We start from the raw sequence: 17,181 nt of genomic DNA, 5'->3' as shown, positions 1-17,181 counted from the left end.
ACATTGTTGATAGATCATTGGCGCTTCCACTGTTTGGCTATCGAACGGTAGGGCAGTTAACTTGTCAAGATTCATATGCCTACTTAGATTGCAGGTTATAATTTCCGCAGCGTTCGGATTCGATCCCACATTCGAATATTAGGCTAATTTTTCTCTTCTCCTGATTTGCGTCGATCTTTTGATAGTCTTTTTGACAGCTCACGTTCTATAATAACCGTACTTTCGTGTCATGAAAAGGCGTATTTTTGAGTTTCCTTGCTGTATAACAGTGTATTTATCTTACTGTACATGTCTTAATGCGCTTCTTATAACGTCATCCAACAAGCGCGGCAAGGCACTTTGACAAGTGTCTGATATATAATAGTTTGTATAATATTTAAAGTGGAACTTAATGGCTTGTTCTAGGTTCTCTGTTAGAATGTTTTTGCCAAGGAGTATTACCGTGGACAATCAAGCATTATGAGTTCGGAAGCTTTTCTATTTGGTTTATCATTTTAACATGTTTATCGTAGCTAGCTTCAAATGAAGGACGAGGCCGGTTCCATCTATAAGTGTATGTAAGCAGTGAATTCGTCACAATCGTAGATTTGCTAAGCGATATCTGTCAAAAAAGACGGGAGATGATTTTGCAGTATAAAAGTGTCAACATCGAATAGTAGTAACACGATGTTACGGCGGCCCACGGCCTCGTAGAAGAGAGTGTTTCCTTTATTATTTCAACTTTTGCTTATTCGTTTTTGAACTACTCTGTGTAGGCTACCTATATCCATTCGGCAAAGCGGAACCGGCATCGCCTGCTATTAGAATTCGCTATTTAAGAAACAGGATGTGTTTGATAAATTTGTACACTATGTATGTATTAACAATCGAATACTCGTCAAAATAGGGTAAGGCAAAATAGGGTAGAGACGCATGTTGAGGAGAACTCAGTAACATCAAACGTCGCCGCTGTTCCGAAATCAATGGGAATAGCAGTTTTTGAGGTAAACCAATGCGTATCTCTACCGTGGTAAGGCGATGAGGCTTACGGCACCGTAGTGGCCGATTGATTATATACGTCTTCTCTAAATATTTCGCGCGTGACTGCTATTCCCACCAATATAGTCAAGCTGATAAATGCAGAATGCACGGTTGTTGTGAATGTATGCTTGATAAGAGCATTGTAAAATTATATGCATTTTTACGCAAGCACATCTTAGCAGAAATATCACATCGCTCAGAAAACTCCTGGCCACAGCAGCGTATGCTCTTATAGGATCTGCCATTGTAATAATTTATAGTGGCCTATTTTGCTCTATCGTAGCAGTACTGATGTTAGTCTCAACAAGTTTTACCAACAAAAAAGAACAAGTGAAAATGCTGAAAAGTGCTTTTAAGTGCGTATCGAAATCGACTACTGAAAGCTCTGCAAACTCGGCAACTCTAGATAATAACTGGCCTTTGTTTATATGACAGTGCCGCGGTTTGCTTGCAGAGGTAATCATACGCGAACGCTACTTGTCAACCCTACAACAGATGGCGCTTTTCATCTATCAGTTATTGTATAGAACTGCGTGGGAAGATCGGCGCGATAGGTATTTCATGGGCAATAGATTACATGCGGTTCGACTGGTCGCGGTACAGGGTACGTTACTTTTCTGAATCATCTCACTATGCTGATGGCGTTCTATAAATAAGCGAACGAGAACTCGACTGCGGTACATTACCGCAACGGTACAATAATATGAAATGTTAATCCTGTGGCAACAACAACAATCCTAGTTCTATACATCAGTATAACGATCGGTACTGTTAGTTAAAACCGCACGACATCCTAAGCTACATGATTCACACTAAATGTAATGGAACAAAAAGACAAAAAAAACAAATGGTATAGATAAGCTTTAGGTGTATTAGATTTTGTGATAAATGCTATTCGAATTACATTTCGTAAATAGCCTTCGTTGTAACTCTATTAAGTTTCATTCTATTAAATGCCTGATGATCAACCTAGGCAAAATAGGTTTAGCAGGTTCCACACTGAAACTTCGTTCATTGCTTTCAGTTCTGCTTTACCGTTAAGGAACGAGACGGCTGTCAAGAAGAATAAAATTAAATTTTTACTAATCATTCACATTACGAATAGATGTCCTTTATTACTTACTTGTAAGGGTGCTCAGAGGAAATGCGCGAGATTTATAGACGCCCTCCAATCTCCACAGTGCAAGAGTATTTTGACTTTTAGACCACAAAGTGATACCTACAATATTTGCATTAACTGATTGCAAACCTGAAGTCATGTGTGTATTATTAGTCCATATTATAATATATCCGTTCGTTAACGCCGAATTCCCTTCTTCCCTTTTATAACTGAATGGTCATGTCAACATGTCCTGCTTGCACATGTACCGTATGGCGAGTGCTACCAGACCCATTCTGGAAACTATTGTTGACCTGTTACATATACCGACAACATATATTCCATTAGCTGTCGTGTGACCACTGCTCTGGTTTGGGGTAGGGTAGGGTGAACACTGATAGTGGCTGCCACTAGCCTACTGGATGCGTCGCCCGTTGCGACGTTCGTCAGCACCAAGATACTTATCTTGACGCACATGTTATACCAGGCCAAACATTATACAATCCTTTAGTCATAATAAGCTTTTGAACGCCAGACCATATGCCTTTTGCAGAAATTCTCATCGCTTGGCATTTGTGACGAGCAGACGTAGACTCTCATTTTGTTGGCTTTTTAGCGAACGAGCGAAATGATGCCGACCGACGCTGCAAGCAGCGATCGATGCAGCTTTCCACACAGCTAATGGCAGACTTTATTGTTCAATGCAAGCAATATCCAAAACGTTTTACCCATAGGAGGATTTTTGTACGCCACGCCTTTGTGACCTACGGATCCTTACCTACGGAATTTTAAGTTTCCTTACCTACGGAAGCAGCGAGCCGCTTTCGTAAATAAGGAAGCCACTTGCACAGATAGTAGTCCGCCAATCAACAAATCACTTTGCTTACTGCCAAGCGAAACAAGATATGACGCTAAGCTTGACCAAGTTACGCCGCCATACTGGGTCGCTGTGCGAGGACATCTATGTGAGTGAACACGCGTACGCACGCACATCATCAGCTGCAGGACACACGTACAGCCACTTCTTACGGAAAGATAACCTTTTCGTTCAACAACCGCTCAGAGATTAAACGCAATCAGAGAAATCGGGACGTAGATGGAACAGCGAATGTCACAAAAGCAGATGTGCACAGCTGAACTCTGACAACAGAGGAGAACGTAAACTAGTAGTAAATATGCGGTAAAAGTTGCCTAATGCGAATTTAAACAATTGGAGGAGACTACTAGATAAAACTAGAAGCTGGCTGACGCGTAAACAATAGCGACGGATCGAAATGAAGGAACCGAATCGTATTTTGACTTTATATAGAAAACCACTTAGATTCATTAGGCCAATCAACGTCTACTGGAGGATAGCAAAGTGCTTTCCGTTTCCAGGATGAAGTCTTCGCGTGTTACGGAGAAACCATCTGCGTACAACGATGGTCATCTGCGTTACCTACGTTTACTGAATGCGCCCACGTTCGGTCCCGGCGCACCCACTTATGATGAATCAGCTTAATGCAGCAGCACTTGCGATGGTCGCTGTGACCTCAACCAATAAAATTCGGTTTGATTTGTAATTAGCCAATGACGGTTGCGATCAGCGAGTGCAATCATCGATTGTCTGTAAAGCTGGCGCACTTACCTACCTTTGCGCTAGATAAATGACGGTCTAACCCTATTCGTATGGTGTGGGTGCTTCCTGATCTCATGCCGTTTCGACTTGCGCAAGAATATTCACCACTATTGGCCGGGCACTTTCAAACGTCACTAGCGTCAACAATACGAGGAAAGTAGGGACAGAGGGAATTTTTGCATGCTTTGGTATGAGTGATTTAATAATGAAATTGATTACAATGCCTATCTGTTGTCATACGAGTTACACACCGATCATATATGCGTTCACCATGAAAAAAACGTAAAGGTATCAAAATTGCACGACTACAATAGCAGTAAGAATTATTTAAAATTGGAACAGTGTAAAGCTAGCAGGCTTTGCAAGGAACAATAGATCTGTTTAGAATCGTCTTCGTATCGATGTAAGCAGCAATATACATAGACGCAGTCAATCAAGACATGTGTACGCCTGAGACACGTGCACGATATGTTTATAGGAGAATGATAATGACACGTAGCTGATTAAAGCGCGGCTGTCTGTTCGGCCTGACAAGCTAACGTGACAAAACAGACGTAACTATAGCCGGTTTTGATCTGGGAACTACAGAATAATAGAGCCTATGCAATATAATAGAATTACTAAAAATTCTAACTAAGATAAAGGAATCATTGCATGAAAATTACAAAACTAATAGCATTGGATAAGTCTGGATAAATTTGAGCTAGGTACGTTAGTCTGGTTTTAAATGAACTTTTTTTTTTTATACTGATGGCCTGTTTGTTATTTTTTTTCAAGTATCTCTGCCAAACAAAACCTGTTACCGACAGTTATAAAGTTAATTTTTCATCGTGGAATACATACAAGTTCTCCAATAGAAAGGAGGCCTCTGGGATGAGCTAAGACAGAGGATCGGAATTGGTGCAAAAAGCTCGCTGTGCGAAATAGTAGTGTAATTCTCTTTGATACAACGTTATATATATTCATAGCTTGGTTAATTTCGATGAGAAATGAAACAAATTATGAGGGATTTAGCTTTTCATTTAGGCAGATATACTTTAGACAGAGAATATTATTAGATATAATCTAGGCCCGTGTATTTGTAGAAGCGTAGCTAAAAAAAAAAACAAGGCAGCTCTATAATCACCTCACCTCTATGAATCGCCAGTCTGCAAAACGAGTTTGTCAAATACAAGTATGTCATAAATTTGACTTCTACTTTCAAGTTAAATTTTCATTTTACATTGTTCTGTTTTTTTCCAGCCCTACGTTAATTTTGGCAATGAGTCGCTGTGTTTAAACTAAAGATCGCTTATATGATTGAGAACAGCTTACGTAAAATGCGAACAGCTTACGGCTAATCTGTGATAATCCGCGTGGCAACCGCTGGCGGTGACTCAACATCGGATTTCTTAGCATTTTAAAGGTATCGGGATATGCCTGTGACAGATAATCAAAGACTATGAAGACTCGCAGAGTAATGTTTCAAATAAATGAGCTTTCCATTGTTTGCACGAAATCGAACGTATTTTTTTAAGTGGATGAGACTAGCAGACTAGCTGCCTTAAAAATAGATACTTCGAATAGTATATTATTATATATAACGCTACATAACCGTAGTCAAGCACAAGAAAAGAACTCGGCATCAAAGTAACGAAAGACGTTGTATGGTTTATCCTGTCAGCAGCCCATTTGCTTAAGGGTGGATTACGGCAATGTCCACACCCCGAATATTGGAGCGGACAAGTACTGCTTGACATGATAACTTCGGACATGGAGACCTTGCATCCACCACGTATCGCCCCATAACTGTTTGCCGAAAGCCTTCCGATGGGTACGTACCTCCATACGTATCTAAGAAGACAGACAATTCTCATTTGGGTTCGTTTTTTGATTAACTCCGCAAAAGAACGTTTTCCCTAAGAAATGTCTATATCATTACTTTAGAGAATAACTGGATAGATTAACCCACAGTAGACGTTCTTTGTTAAAACCCCTAATCTTCGTGGCCAAACATTGCGAGTTCTGCCGACCGCCGGAAGAGCCCCTTTATTCGAATATGCGTTTTTTCCGTGTTTTGATAGTAGGATGACCTTCCTATTTGCCCGGAGCATCGTCATCACCGGTGTTCAGTACGGATTGTTGATTTGGTGTCAGTGCACTGGCTTGTCGTCTAGCTTTGCATTGTCGAAATGTGAAGGCATGAACGGGAGTCGACTTTGCGATTCAGTATCCCAAGATCATTTACAAGAACAACAGCTAAAATCCAAATAATGGTTCAGTCATATTTTCATGCACGTGTGCAGATTTGTTTTTGAGCCTCTTGACCGTTGTGGCCCACCGAGTATGTGCATGCAACAGAAGTCGATCGACGATCAGGAGTGTTCGTGTGACCAGATCTGCTTGGTGGCTACGGCGGCTTCTTGAACAAATACCCGAAATCATTGCGTGACACGAAGCGTAACCGGAACAGAGAGTTATATGCACGAAGTCAAATAATCACTATTGGAGGAATAGAACTCAAGAAAGATTATTAAGCCATAACTACCTTTAACACAAGCCAATTCATTCTCAAAGTTAGAGAGGTCTGCCGTAGAGGAGGATTTGTGAATCTATTTTGTGAGAGTAAAGTCGTCGTAAAACAAACGGCATGTAATATATTTTCTTGGTAATCGATGTTCCTCGAGAGAAAAAAAGACATTCGTATAAAGAGCAAATATAAATGGGCTCACAAGTGGACTTTACGGAACCCCGCGCCTTGCTAAATGGTCCGCCGAAAGCATTTCTCACTAATGCGCATACTTGAGAAAGAAAACGTACGAGATAGCGTCAAATGTCCCCGCGACACTGACGAAGGTTACAAGGGAAACGTTTTCTTGATCACAGAAGCGCTATAAATACCACAGAGAGCCAATTCATACAATGTCAGCGATATTGTAAAGCTAATAGAAAATCTTTGTTCAGAAAGTCGGTCTTGACCTGACGAGCAATTATATGTGATAGCTACTAAAAAAATTGTATGAATGAAACGGCAGTACGAAATCGGGTTTTCTAGATTACCTAGCGATAAGTAGTTCCGAGGCAATAGGTGTCTAATTAAATAAAGGCAAGATACACTTTGTAGGAGAAGTGTCGAGAAAGTGAATGTAGTAAGGCTAATTGAGTCATCGTATTGAAATAAGCGGTCTAGTCAATTGTCAAAAATGCTAATGGTACGCTTTGGGCATGGTATTGTAGTAGGTTTCTAGAAGGATAGCAGAACAAGCAAGCACTAAATACTCTTTAAAAAAATCTCGTCCAGCCGACTTTTCGTAAAAGACTACAAATACCGTGGTACCGAACCGATCAATTATTACGCAGTTGCTATACACATTTAATATAACAGCGTGAAAACAGTTTTTCAAACTGTTCTCGCTTGCCTTTAGTTCTATTCTATAATACTCTAACTCTTTAGATTTTGAGCTTTACGTTCAGTATCGCCGTTAGGCACTCCATCAGACAGACGGCCAGCTTTCATCATGAAACGAGGTCTCTACTCCATTCTACTTTGAATTTACTCGACCTATATGTACTTCCTATCTGACATCACTCCAAACAGAGCTTACGTTAACGAAACGATACGTTTAGTTCAAACGAGGAGTCCTGCGCGTGTCGGCCGTGGCATTCGCAGTAACAGATCATTGCCATATTTCTTTGAAAATGCCTACAAATATAGAAAAATAATAATTGGCACAACGCTGACATCGGCTAGTTTAGCTGGCGAAATATCACGACGTGTACGTTCATTTAGGTTACGTGCTTCCTGACGTTCTCAATTATACGTTGAGTCGAACGGGGGCAGTTGCGTTCTTCGTCCTTACATGTCGAACAGACGAGTGCGTTTTCCGCTTTAGATTTAATGAAAATACGCCTGCGCACCTTACTTATTATTTAATAGAATCTACAGTGTAGGTCGCATATAGGAAATAACTGGCTAACCAACCATTCCAATAAAATGTACCATTGGCTCACAGTTAGATTTTGAATACATCATCAATAACAAGTTGGATCGTTGACTTTGTGGAGGCAGAGGCATCTTTTGATTCCGTTTCATTGTTAGGCGAGCAATAATGGTTCGTCAGTGCGCGATAACGCTTAGTCACGAGTTTGTTGACGTTCTATTTACTATGTGGCTATAAAGATGGCTCAATTTAGCTAACATAGTCAATGTCATAGAGGCTGAATAGGAAAGAATCAACTTAGGGAAGGGGAAGCGATCATACAATAATTTCACAAAATCTCGACTTTCGCTTGCAAAAGTAAAAAATGCTTGGATATATTTAAATCTGGTCATTTGACGGTTCTTTATATACGCAGTTTAATCTACGTAATCGTCTCTCTACCGTTCGTGAAACTATAACGTTTGTGAATGCTTTTTTCTTCAGCTTTTTAAAAAGTGTCATAGAAGCATCATCGGTGTTTAAAATAATAATTCGTAGGGTATTTCATGATGGCACGTAAAAATAATTTACGCAGGTAAATATCAGTTAATCTGAAAAATAGATACTGTCGTCGTCGAACAATTCGATGGAACAGCATTAATAAATCCAGTGAGACCTATTCAAGCAAGTGCAATCAGATAATAAATCTTTGTAAAAATATAATGAAAACATTTAGTTTCGAAAGTTTTCCCGGAAGAACACATGTTCGTAAATCGACATGGCGTCTATGTTTTCCACGTAAGTTACGCTTCTTGGCGACCAGGCTATCGACAGATTGTGAGATCGATAATCAGATATGTTGTTCACATCTGCTTGTATTATCGTTTGACATATCTCCTAAATCCTGCGAAGAATGCCGAAATAGTAAAGATATAATTAATAAAAGGGGTATACATAGCGAGACCCAGACCACACTGTAGGTGCCGGTTTTGACTAGTGGTCGTTGAAAGCAATGCCTAGCAGCACTACAACTATAGTACTTGTACGACCTGCCAAAGTTATTACGCAGCTAAGCATCAATATTTAAAAGGCGTGCCTTCGATCGATACCAGAAGCTCGTGCTTTGTTTGTCCTAGTCAAAGGGTTACACTTCAAATGAATCAAACAGCAATTTTCTTAGAACTTTTGAACAAGCTATCCCTTCTTTCTATTTGTATTTCAATCAGGTTCAATTTTGATCACAGTTTTTTTAATCTAATAAAAGCCTTTCATGCAAATACAATGTTTGCCAGTGTACAATGGCGTGGACCCAGTCTGCTTTCATATACATAGACTATGCTTAGGTGACAAGTTCTTATGATAATAAATTTATAGAAATTCGGAAATGATTAGATCATTATTAATTATATAATGATTAGATTGGTGATGGGGAATAGGTCCTTTGCAATCCTGGAGTTACTGATATGATAAGCTGATTTTGATCAGATTCAGAACACTCATGCCCATGTATGAGGAGTTCTTAGGTAGGATATAATGGTAGGCAAGCTGGGTAGATAAGCCTGTGACCAAAACTGAACTTTAAGCCGAACACTTCAAAGATCCGTGTCACTATGGAGGGTTTTATTTTTACGAGAAATATCGGAGTTATATAGAAGTTTTATTCACTTTCACTAGGCAGTTCTTAATGATTAACATATAACAACTTATGACAATTGAATTCCATATGCTTATGCATTTTCATAGCAGTATCTGATTATACGGAAGATATGACATGGACACAATTCCAAACGTTCGTATTTGCAAGTACTGGAATAAAGCTAACTGGGCCTTCACCTTATTCTAAATTGGGCTTACTGCTTACGAGAAGACTCAGATGCCTACCTGTTTCGTCCTTGTCACCCAGCTTTCCTAACGTCGTGTACATTTTCACTGACAATGGTATATAATTTTTTTTGCTTAACGACTAGCTAAATTATCAGTTTACATCAGCAGCAAGTTGTATCTTAACTGAATATCAGCAATAAGCGCACATCCAGCTTGCATCCAGTGCACACGTACTTGTGCACTCTATTCTGAAAACCAATGAAAAGTGAATCTACTGGAGAAGATAAGTCACCTCTTTCATAACACCTAGTATATATCAGAATCAAAGGGATATTTCCTTTATAAAAACCTCTAACTACTTAATTCCGTTAGTAATTAGCCTATGAAGATCCGATTTATGTTATTTTTTCTCCCTGTGAAACAGTTTATTAGGGTTAACTGACAGCCACCCTATAAATATAAACCGTAGTCCAAAAAGCATTCGTTTATCCCGTCGACCTAACCCAATTTGCACGAAGGATTGACAGTGTTGTAACTAAAATATGAGCAGTGCCCCTTTTAGCTTAAAAATTTAAAGCAGGCTTCATAACAAAGTGTTTTTTAAGCCAATGTAAATACGTCTGACGTTGACCAGGGGCACAGATCCTACTTTCTTGGTAGAAGAACATTAATGTCAAATGCTTATTAAATAATAGGTCACAAAAATCATAACTACAACCAGCAGCCAATCAAAACAGTCTAACAGCAGTCAAAACAACTATTAAAAAAGTACGCTTAAATAAAGGAACATTAAATGCCAATTTTTAGTGTCCTTCCACGCTGTATACCGTGTATATATTAGAAATAAACAGATGTATCGAGTTTTACATTCAGTACTACTATTACGCACTGATTCAGGGAACATGCTCGCAGGACGCCCAGTTTCAAACCTAGACCACCTTACGAAGTTCAGCAGACAGATATGTTACCACTACATCACCATGGGGCTATATTTCAGGAACTCCTGAATGTACAGTGAGGAAATCAACCGACACGCTGTGACTCGGTGTGCAATACACGGGTTTCCCCATATTATCTGTCAAACGCCTCAATATCACATCCGTGGAGAGGTCCCTGCGGCCTGTATCACACGGGATGTTGTTTACCTATGCTTTTTCTTAGTGGATCGGCACGTTTGTAAAAGATATATAGTGGACTGTGGCTATTTTGATATCAGTATTAGGTTTTTATGACTAAGGCTGTATTTTATGCTTTATCTACGATAAGTTAAGAAAAGATGTAACTAAATTTTAATAATTTTATATTTTGGAACTAATAAAATTAAATTGACCAGTGCCATTCTTGGACGTATATACTACCTTTAATGGACGATAGAACCAACCCAAGAGTTTGCAAACATCTTTTAGACTTCTAATTTTCCCGCCGACGTGCGTTTATTTATTAGAATGGAGAGAGGGTTCGGACCCGGGAATTTAAAAATGGCTGCCAATTTCTGGATGTCTGAACTGTTGCACTGGCTAGTCAGTTTTGAATGTTTGCAGCAAGGGCTAATAAAAAGTGACAAAATGTTTTATTCGATCGTATTTCAAATAATGCTTGGCATAGTTATGTGTAAACCTTCAGCCGAAATCAATATGTCGAAAAAACTCCCAAGAGTGTGTAGAGATTTTGAAAATATTACATTTAATCAACTATTTTAAGCTAATTTTTCTTCTTCCCTTGAACACAGGAAGCGACCGACTTGTTTCAAAAACTAAGCACAAGTATAAAAAATTATCTGTAAAAGATGTAAAAATGTGAACTCGTGCAACGTGGATCAGTTTTGAACATGAGTGGTATATATATATATATCTATATATATATATATATATATATATATATATATATACATATACATATAGGTGAACAAGTTGTCGCTATATTGCCACATCCGTACCGAAACTCGCTAGTAGACTCTATATATAGGGTCTATATATCTATACTTTCTGCTCCGATGCAAACCGACCTGTGTGTGGTGGCTCAGATCAGAATGTGTACACCGCTGAATTAGAGTAACAAAATTTGTGCAACGTTTCCGAATCTTACCTTGATTCGGTCTTCCCTAGGTTCAAAACTTGTAGTAACTGCGGTGTTTATTAGAATTCAATTCCCACATTATCATACCATACAGATTGTGGCCGAAGGTCACTCGTTAATTATCTACTGAGTGGTTGCGTTGCCTACGTTGAGATTCAAACAGAAAACATGCGTGAATAGTTGTTTTCTTTCATTCTAGTATTTATAGCTGAATTTTCGAGGGAATCATAACACTTCCAGAAAAACCGGGCGTGGTAGCCTAGCAACAGTAGGTTTTGATATTAGTGTTCGAAAGAAAGAGGAGCTCTTTCTTAAGCCATTACTTTTGTATTCTGCCTTTTGCGGCGCTTTATTTCTTTCTTTTTGCGGTCAACTTTTTCCCATGGGGCAATCGAAACAGAGCATTGGAGTGAAGATACTATAAACGCTAACGTTGTCACATGCGATTTAAGTATGCAAGAAATTTCTATGATATTTTTAGCTCTTTTGTTTCTAAACAGGTGGTTGATTACAGAGATACGCATTTTTCAACGCCAATTAAAGAGCAAAGAGAGTGTGGAGCTTGTTGGGCGTTTGCACCCACTGAGGTGATGGAGGCTATGAGATTTGGGTTTCGTTCTGCCAAAGTCGAAAAAATTGCCAAATCACTTTCTGTACAACATCTTATTGATTGTTCAGGTAAGACGTCATAAGCACTTGCAAGATGGGGGTAAGCATCGCTCTCGCGTCTGGACTAAAGTTAGCCCCAGGGTAGCAGAAACACATTGGTGAAGGCCCACATAAGGGAAACAGAGTCTCTGCAAAATCGAATGACTTGAACCTATAGCGAGTATCCGCCGTTACAGTTCAGCTACTGACGATAAAGGAACGAAAGAACAGACAACCACTATTGAGCTGCGGAGACGTAATCAATCGCAAAATTAATTAATTGTAGCTTGAGGTGATTTTGATTTATCTTGTTGTTAACTGCCTTGCATAGACCTTTTTTTTTTTGAATATTATACTGCACAGAAAGTCGCATTTTGCAGCATTCATTTGTCTTTCTTATGTTGGCAGCAATGGTCACATGTGCCAACGTTATTCAAACACAACCATTTATTTTTAATAATATCATTCATGAATGATACAAATGTGTCTGTTAGTCAATCAAAAAACGACAACTGGTTCTAAATCATTCGTAAGTTTGATTGCTATGTTCATCTGAATGGTACCTATAAAATATTTAGATAATCTCCAGTCGTGGTTCATATGCTATTACTATTTGTTGGTTTTCTATGTAGTTATGTAAGCAATATCTTGATACGTCTAAACGTACCAACGAGAAGAGCTATATTTTTATAAGGAAGGATGAAAACTATGAGTTATCTGCTTTGCCACAAAAATACGTTAACAAGAAATTATAGATGCTTTTCTTGTCTCCTGCATGTTATTACGCATTATTAGGTGTCTCTTATGGCTGTAAGGGCGGGGACGTCTGTGATGCAATGGATTACCTGATAGCTACAGATTATCAGTTCGTTTTGGAAGCGGACTATTTACCATATTCAGCAGTCAAGCATAGCACGTGCCAAAGACAGGTTTGCTTAATAATCAGCAGCTATAAAATAGTAAATTCACGTAAAGGCATGGGTTTTTTTCTCCTTCCAATTAGTCTTATTGTTTTTAACCTTGTCATACATCTTATAAACAAGCATATAGCAGTAGTTAAGCCTGCTGTGGTAGGATAAACTGGCACCTTAGCACGCGTTGATTTTTATTATATGTTTGTGGAGCTTAGTTTGTTTAAATTTTTAGATATGCCAAAATATTTTTCGTTATTTAAGAAAAAAAATGGCGTCATTAATACATCTTGCATTGAGAGAAGTAAAAACAATTAACTCTTCCGACTGTTCAGGCTCATGCAAAAACTATTATGGGTGTTTATTTCATTACAACATTTCTCTATTCTACAGGTAACGCCATCTGCCAATATTACCATCGGACAATCTACGTGTGAAGACTTTTCGAAGTCAGAAGGTAATAACAGGACAAGTAAGAGGAAACAGATTTTTCATTGACCCAAGAGTCAGCTTAGATTTTTCTTCCTTTATGGGCACCTTTATTAAAAGTATAGCGAACATAATTTTTACAGGACGGTTACAATACAGGAAATATATCATATAAAGAAGTGCTAGATATTCGCTATTATATATATAATAGACATTAGATATTCTAGATTACAACATTGTGTTACGCAAAATAAAAGAAGGATTTTTATCTCACCTAAATTATACCATCTGTTTGTTTATGACAACTTTTGAAAATATTGGATTTTAGAGAAAATAGTATTTATTTTTTTTTCTAACTAAATTGATCTATAGTCATCTATCTCAGGTAATACGAATCGTGTCTAGTAATTGCTATGATTTGAAAGCCGATATCTGATAATAGCAAATGCGTCGACTTTCTTGTGATGCCTTCTTTCAGACTCAAAATATAGCGCCATAAATATGAGCAAAATATTTACGAAAAATCGCGATATTTTGCAATTCTATTACGATAAAGGCACAAATGTTGGCCATGCCTGTAAGAATACTTGTGTTGTTCGTGCTCAGGTTCATTATCGGACAAAATGGCTCAAAGATAGCTCTGGAAGTTTCGATATGGAAAAAAGCACGATGTTTGAGTGGCACACAGATTGATTGAAAGAAATGTACTCTATTCACATCTGCGAAGATCTATAGAGACGCAAAAAATCGAGCACCTTCTGAAGCGATGGACCAAGGGTGAAGAAAACTAAATCACACACAATAATAATGTGCAAATAAAACCAATTAAAAAATGCACTCTAAAACTTCTGACAAAGCTCAGATTGACCCTAAAGATAGTGCTATGTATTTAATGTTAATAGAAAGGAACCGCGCATTATGAGTTACTGCCGCCTGGCAAAACGATTGATTTGGAGTACAACATTACGGCGAGCCATGAAGAAAAACAGACTGAAACTAGTAAACAGAAAAGGCGTCGTTTTGGATCATGACAAATCCGGACGACATACATCTGTTGCCATTTGGAAAACTTGAGAGAACTTAAATGGAAAATTTGTACGCATATGCCGTCTAGGTCTTTGCAGAACTCTCCCAATGACGTTAATTTAATTTCAATGGAAGGATGCAGAAACCCTTGATGTAATTTTTCACCCAATAACCGCAAAAATGTTACAATGATCGGAATACGGCATTCATCGACCATAGATACAAGTCATCGACCGCATATTTAGTTTAGCAATATTCTTTTAAAATGTAAAAAATATTTGCTTTAATTTTGGTTTTAAAAGTGTTGACACTTTTCAGACAATATAGCATGCGTTACAAAAAGTAATTATGTAGCGAGCTTATTCTGATGCTGTTACGCAACATTCTGTTCTAGAACGCAGGCGTGTCAGTACAAAAAAAAAGTATCTTATATGTTCTGTATATCGAACTTCGCTTGGAGCATCACTAAGATAAAGACCTTGCCATAGATGGTAAACACATTTGCCGACAGGTAGTTCGCCTGCCCACTCAAGAATTTTGCTGTCGGTGGACTCCTATCGGTTGCACGATTCTCAGGCATGGATCAACTTTTTTGTCTCAGCACCACTGGATTTTGCGTGATTTAATAAGCGCATACAGAGCTTATGGATAAAAAGAATTATGCAAAAATCACCTTAGCTTCGACCAAGTTTGAGGCAAATGTAATCGTGTGCTTCGTTCCTGATATCACAATAATCGCTACGAACCATCTGTAAAGCGAAAAGCGTGCTGCGTATTCTGTGCAGGAGTGAACTTGTTTACTGATCTCCGATTTCGGAGTAATCTATCGTTTTTGTGAGGTCGGTGTCGATATCCTCATTCACTGAGTTGTACCGTATTTGTACCGAATACTAACTACAGGCACAGTACATTAAACGAAAATAGAATTTAATGTTGATATCATTTAAGTACGTTCTGGGCTCTTCGGCCACCCTAAAGAAATTTTTGTTGGAAGACTTGAAAAGTGTTGTGTCTAGATAAATTCAAAAGGAACCTTAGGTGCTGTTTTTTAATATTCGGAGATCAGTGGCATGACTGCGGTGTACGCCAACCGACGCTTGCTTTTTCCAGTACATTCGAGGCTATACTCAGCGTTTAAGGGATAGTAAAATTGATCTGTTTTTGCTTATGCGTTTCTGATATTCTGATATGTATAGCTGATGTTTATGATAAGCTAATGACTAATGGTATCTATAGCCACTCTAGGTCAAATATGTTTGTTTCCTACATTGATGTATTGCTCTTTATCGGTGTAGGTCCACACCACCATTTGGTGTTGACGTAATAAAAAAAAAGTATGTATATAGACCGGTGTCTATGTTAAATATGATTAAAAAAAATATAATTATATTGATGTAGTCATCCCCCAGTAACCGCAATTTGCTGTTTCCACAGACAGTCTTCTGTCATTCATTGCTTACCATGGTCCCGTCGTCGCTTCCGTCGATGCGACAGTTTGGAAGGACTATCTTGGAGGAATTATTAGGCAAGAAAACCCTCTTTTTAACAACTACATAACGACCTTAAATCTAAAACTTAAGTGTTTAGCATAACGAATATTGACTGCCACAGACATATCATCGATGTTTTATCAATACCTGTTAGTAAAATTGGAACAAATCTCGATGTGCCGCGTAATACTGATTAATTGTTCAAGCGACGCTTTGTAAAAATTTTCAAAATCTTAATTCAAGCATAATTCTCTTCAATCCTTGTTGCATCCTAAAAGTAGTATGACATGACATATCCAGCTTATAAGAATCTGATTAATTTGACGTCTGTTTGCAGGTACAACTGCGACGCTGGTCCAAAAAATCACGCAGTGGTGATTGCTGGTTATAACCTGACTCACTCGCCTCCTTATTATATAGTTCGCAATAGTTGGGGCCGCAGCTTTGGAGATAACGGTTACATGTATATTGCTACAGGAAGAAACCTCTGCGGAATCGCGGATAAAATTACTCTTCTTTACCCAAAATATAATTGATCGTGATATATTTATGCGTACGTGAAGTGGTTCTGTACGATATACTTTGCGTGTACTCTTGAAAATTAGCAACGCGACCACCTCTACAGTTAACTAAAACCGCAGCAAACGCTAGTTTAGAGCTTTTCGTGTAAAAACGTTTGAATTCATATTTACTATATATCGCAGGAACTCGAAGGCAAACTTCACAAAATTCAGAACAATACAATTCACCTGCAGTCCCATTAATGAACTCTATGAACGATCTTTTTATTTTAGCCAATAAACTTAGGTATTGTTTCCACACGGAACCACTTAAATTGCATAAAAAATCGATTCAAATAGATATTTTCTTAACTGAATGTGTACATCTCATGACATGCTAACTTTTAATGTAGTTTTAGCGGTCTACATGCTCTTCATTAATTATATGTAGTAGAAAACCAAATCAATCGCATTTAACGACAGGATTGCTAGAATTAAGATAGAGAAATACGAAAAACCTCTGTGAAATCCAATTGTTTTTGTAGGGATTGACTTCAAGCGCTCTGACATCTACACGACCCATTTTACTGCTTTCTTTTCGTTCGAGGTAGTTTGGATTCGCCGTGCAATGACATCAATCT

The 17,181-nt window shown here is 38.3% G+C and overlaps 2 protein-coding genes across 5 annotated transcripts in view; one reads left to right on the top strand and one right to left on the bottom strand.

The window, feature by feature from the left end:
- Nup98-96 (nuclear pore complex protein Nup98-96) overlaps positions 1 to 4,129 on the bottom strand; it is a 40,165-nt gene extending 36,036 nt beyond the window's left edge. The window contains exon 1 of one of the 2 annotated variants that reach the window (XM_086991662.1): positions 3,751 to 4,129. The gene's annotated coding sequence lies outside the window, so the exon portion shown is untranslated. Of the gene's footprint in view, positions 1 to 2,143; positions 3,600 to 3,750 lie in introns of those variants that run through there. The other variant, XM_086991661.1, reaches the window with a different exon arrangement.
- Positions 1 to 16,813, top strand: part of PMP34 (Peroxisomal Membrane Protein 34) — a 28,606-nt gene extending 11,793 nt beyond the window's left edge. Inside the window, exons 6-10 of one of the 3 annotated variants that reach the window (XM_022809358.2) lie at positions 12,037 to 12,214; positions 12,980 to 13,113; positions 13,489 to 13,552; positions 15,985 to 16,075; positions 16,378 to 16,813. In XM_022809358.2, coding sequence (XP_022665093.1) covers positions 12,037 to 12,214; positions 12,980 to 13,113; positions 13,489 to 13,552; positions 15,985 to 16,075; positions 16,378 to 16,576 — 666 coding nt within the window. In that variant the 3' untranslated portion in view covers positions 16,577 to 16,813. Of the gene's footprint in view, positions 1 to 12,036; positions 12,215 to 12,979; positions 13,114 to 13,488; positions 13,568 to 14,002; positions 15,898 to 15,984; positions 16,076 to 16,377 lie in introns of those variants that run through there. The other 2 variants (XM_022809357.2, XM_086991667.1) reach the window with 2 other exon arrangements.
- Positions 16,814 to 17,181: the final 368 nt, after the last annotated feature.

This window comes from Varroa destructor, unplaced genomic scaffold (genome assembly GCF_002443255.2).
Source record: "Varroa destructor unplaced genomic scaffold, Vdes_3.0 BEIS01000005.1, whole genome shotgun sequence".
Classification (NCBI taxonomy): domain Eukaryota; kingdom Metazoa; phylum Arthropoda; class Arachnida; order Mesostigmata; family Varroidae; genus Varroa; species Varroa destructor.
Note: the sequence above shows the minus strand (reverse complement) of the source record. Positions and strands in the feature narration are given on the sequence as shown.